This window comes from Eimeria mitis, genomic scaffold, assembly GCF_000499745.2.
Source record: "Eimeria mitis Houghton genomic scaffold, Emh_scaff2446, whole genome shotgun sequence".
Taxonomy (NCBI): domain Eukaryota; phylum Apicomplexa; class Conoidasida; order Eucoccidiorida; family Eimeriidae; genus Eimeria; species Eimeria mitis.
The window spans coordinates 1-871 of record NW_013570783.1 but is presented as its reverse complement, the minus strand read 5'-3'; the positions used below and the strand labels follow the sequence as shown (position 1 = coordinate 871).

The following is an 871-nucleotide window of genomic DNA, read 5'->3' as shown; positions in this document are numbered from 1 at the left end:
TTTTCTTTTTTTTCTTTTTTTTTTTTTTTTTTTCACTTGCATGCAGCACCGAGCTGCCTATACACCCCAATCCAGCCCCAATGTGGACCCTTCCCGCCGCCTCTCCTGCTGCTGCTATAAACCCCAAATTCCGCGAGGAGTACACCTGTGTCTTCGGCCCGAACGGGCCTGAGTATATACTGCAGAGCGTACCCGTGGGGGGCCCCTGGGGCCCCGGGGGCCCCCTATCTGAGGATACAGCAGCAGCAGCAGCAACAGCAGCAGGAGGAGGAGGAGGAGGGTCAGGGGTTTCATGGGGGTCTAGCAGCAGCAGCAGCAGCAGCTGCAGCTGCAGCAGCAGCAGCAGCAGCAGCAAAGAGAGGGAATGTATAACACCGTCTGATTCAACTACTATTTGTTCTACTTCTGGATGGGGAGATGATAGCTTTATAAACCCTTCTTCTTCTTCTTCTTCTTCTTTATCATCATCATCTTCTTCTTTTTCTTCTTTACCTTCTTCTTCTTCTTTTTCTTCTTCTCTCCCTTTATCTTCTTCTCTTTCTTCTTCTTCTTCTTCTTTATCTTTTTCTTCTTCTTCTTCTTCTTCTTCTTTACCTTCTTCTTCTTCTTCTTCTCTGCCTTCTTCTTCTTCTTCTTCTTCTTCTTTATCTGTCTCTTCTTTACCTTCTTCTTCTTCTCTGCCTTCTTCTTTATCTTCTTCTTCTTTATCTGTCTCTTCTTCTTCTTCTTTGTCTCCTTCTGCTGTCTCCAGCACAAAAAGAAGAATAGAAATCGATTTGTTAGGGACCAATATTAAACAACAAAGGTTGTTTAATATGGGGCATGTAGCATAATATATATATATATATATATATATATATATATATATATA

The 871-nt window shown here is 42.6% G+C and overlaps 1 protein-coding gene across 1 annotated transcript in view; it reads right to left on the bottom strand.

Annotated features, from left to right (window-relative positions):
- EMH_0053950 (uncharacterized protein) overlaps positions 1-824 on the bottom strand; it is a gene marked incomplete at both ends in the record, with an annotated part of 2,303 nt that extends 1,479 nt beyond the window's left edge. The window contains 2 exons of the mRNA XM_013497057.1: positions 193-738; positions 788-824. Of these exons, the coding sequence (XP_013352511.1) occupies positions 193-738; positions 788-824 (583 nt within the window). The remainder of the gene's footprint in view (positions 1-192; positions 739-787) is intronic.
- Between the last annotated feature and the right edge of the window lie 47 nt (positions 825-871).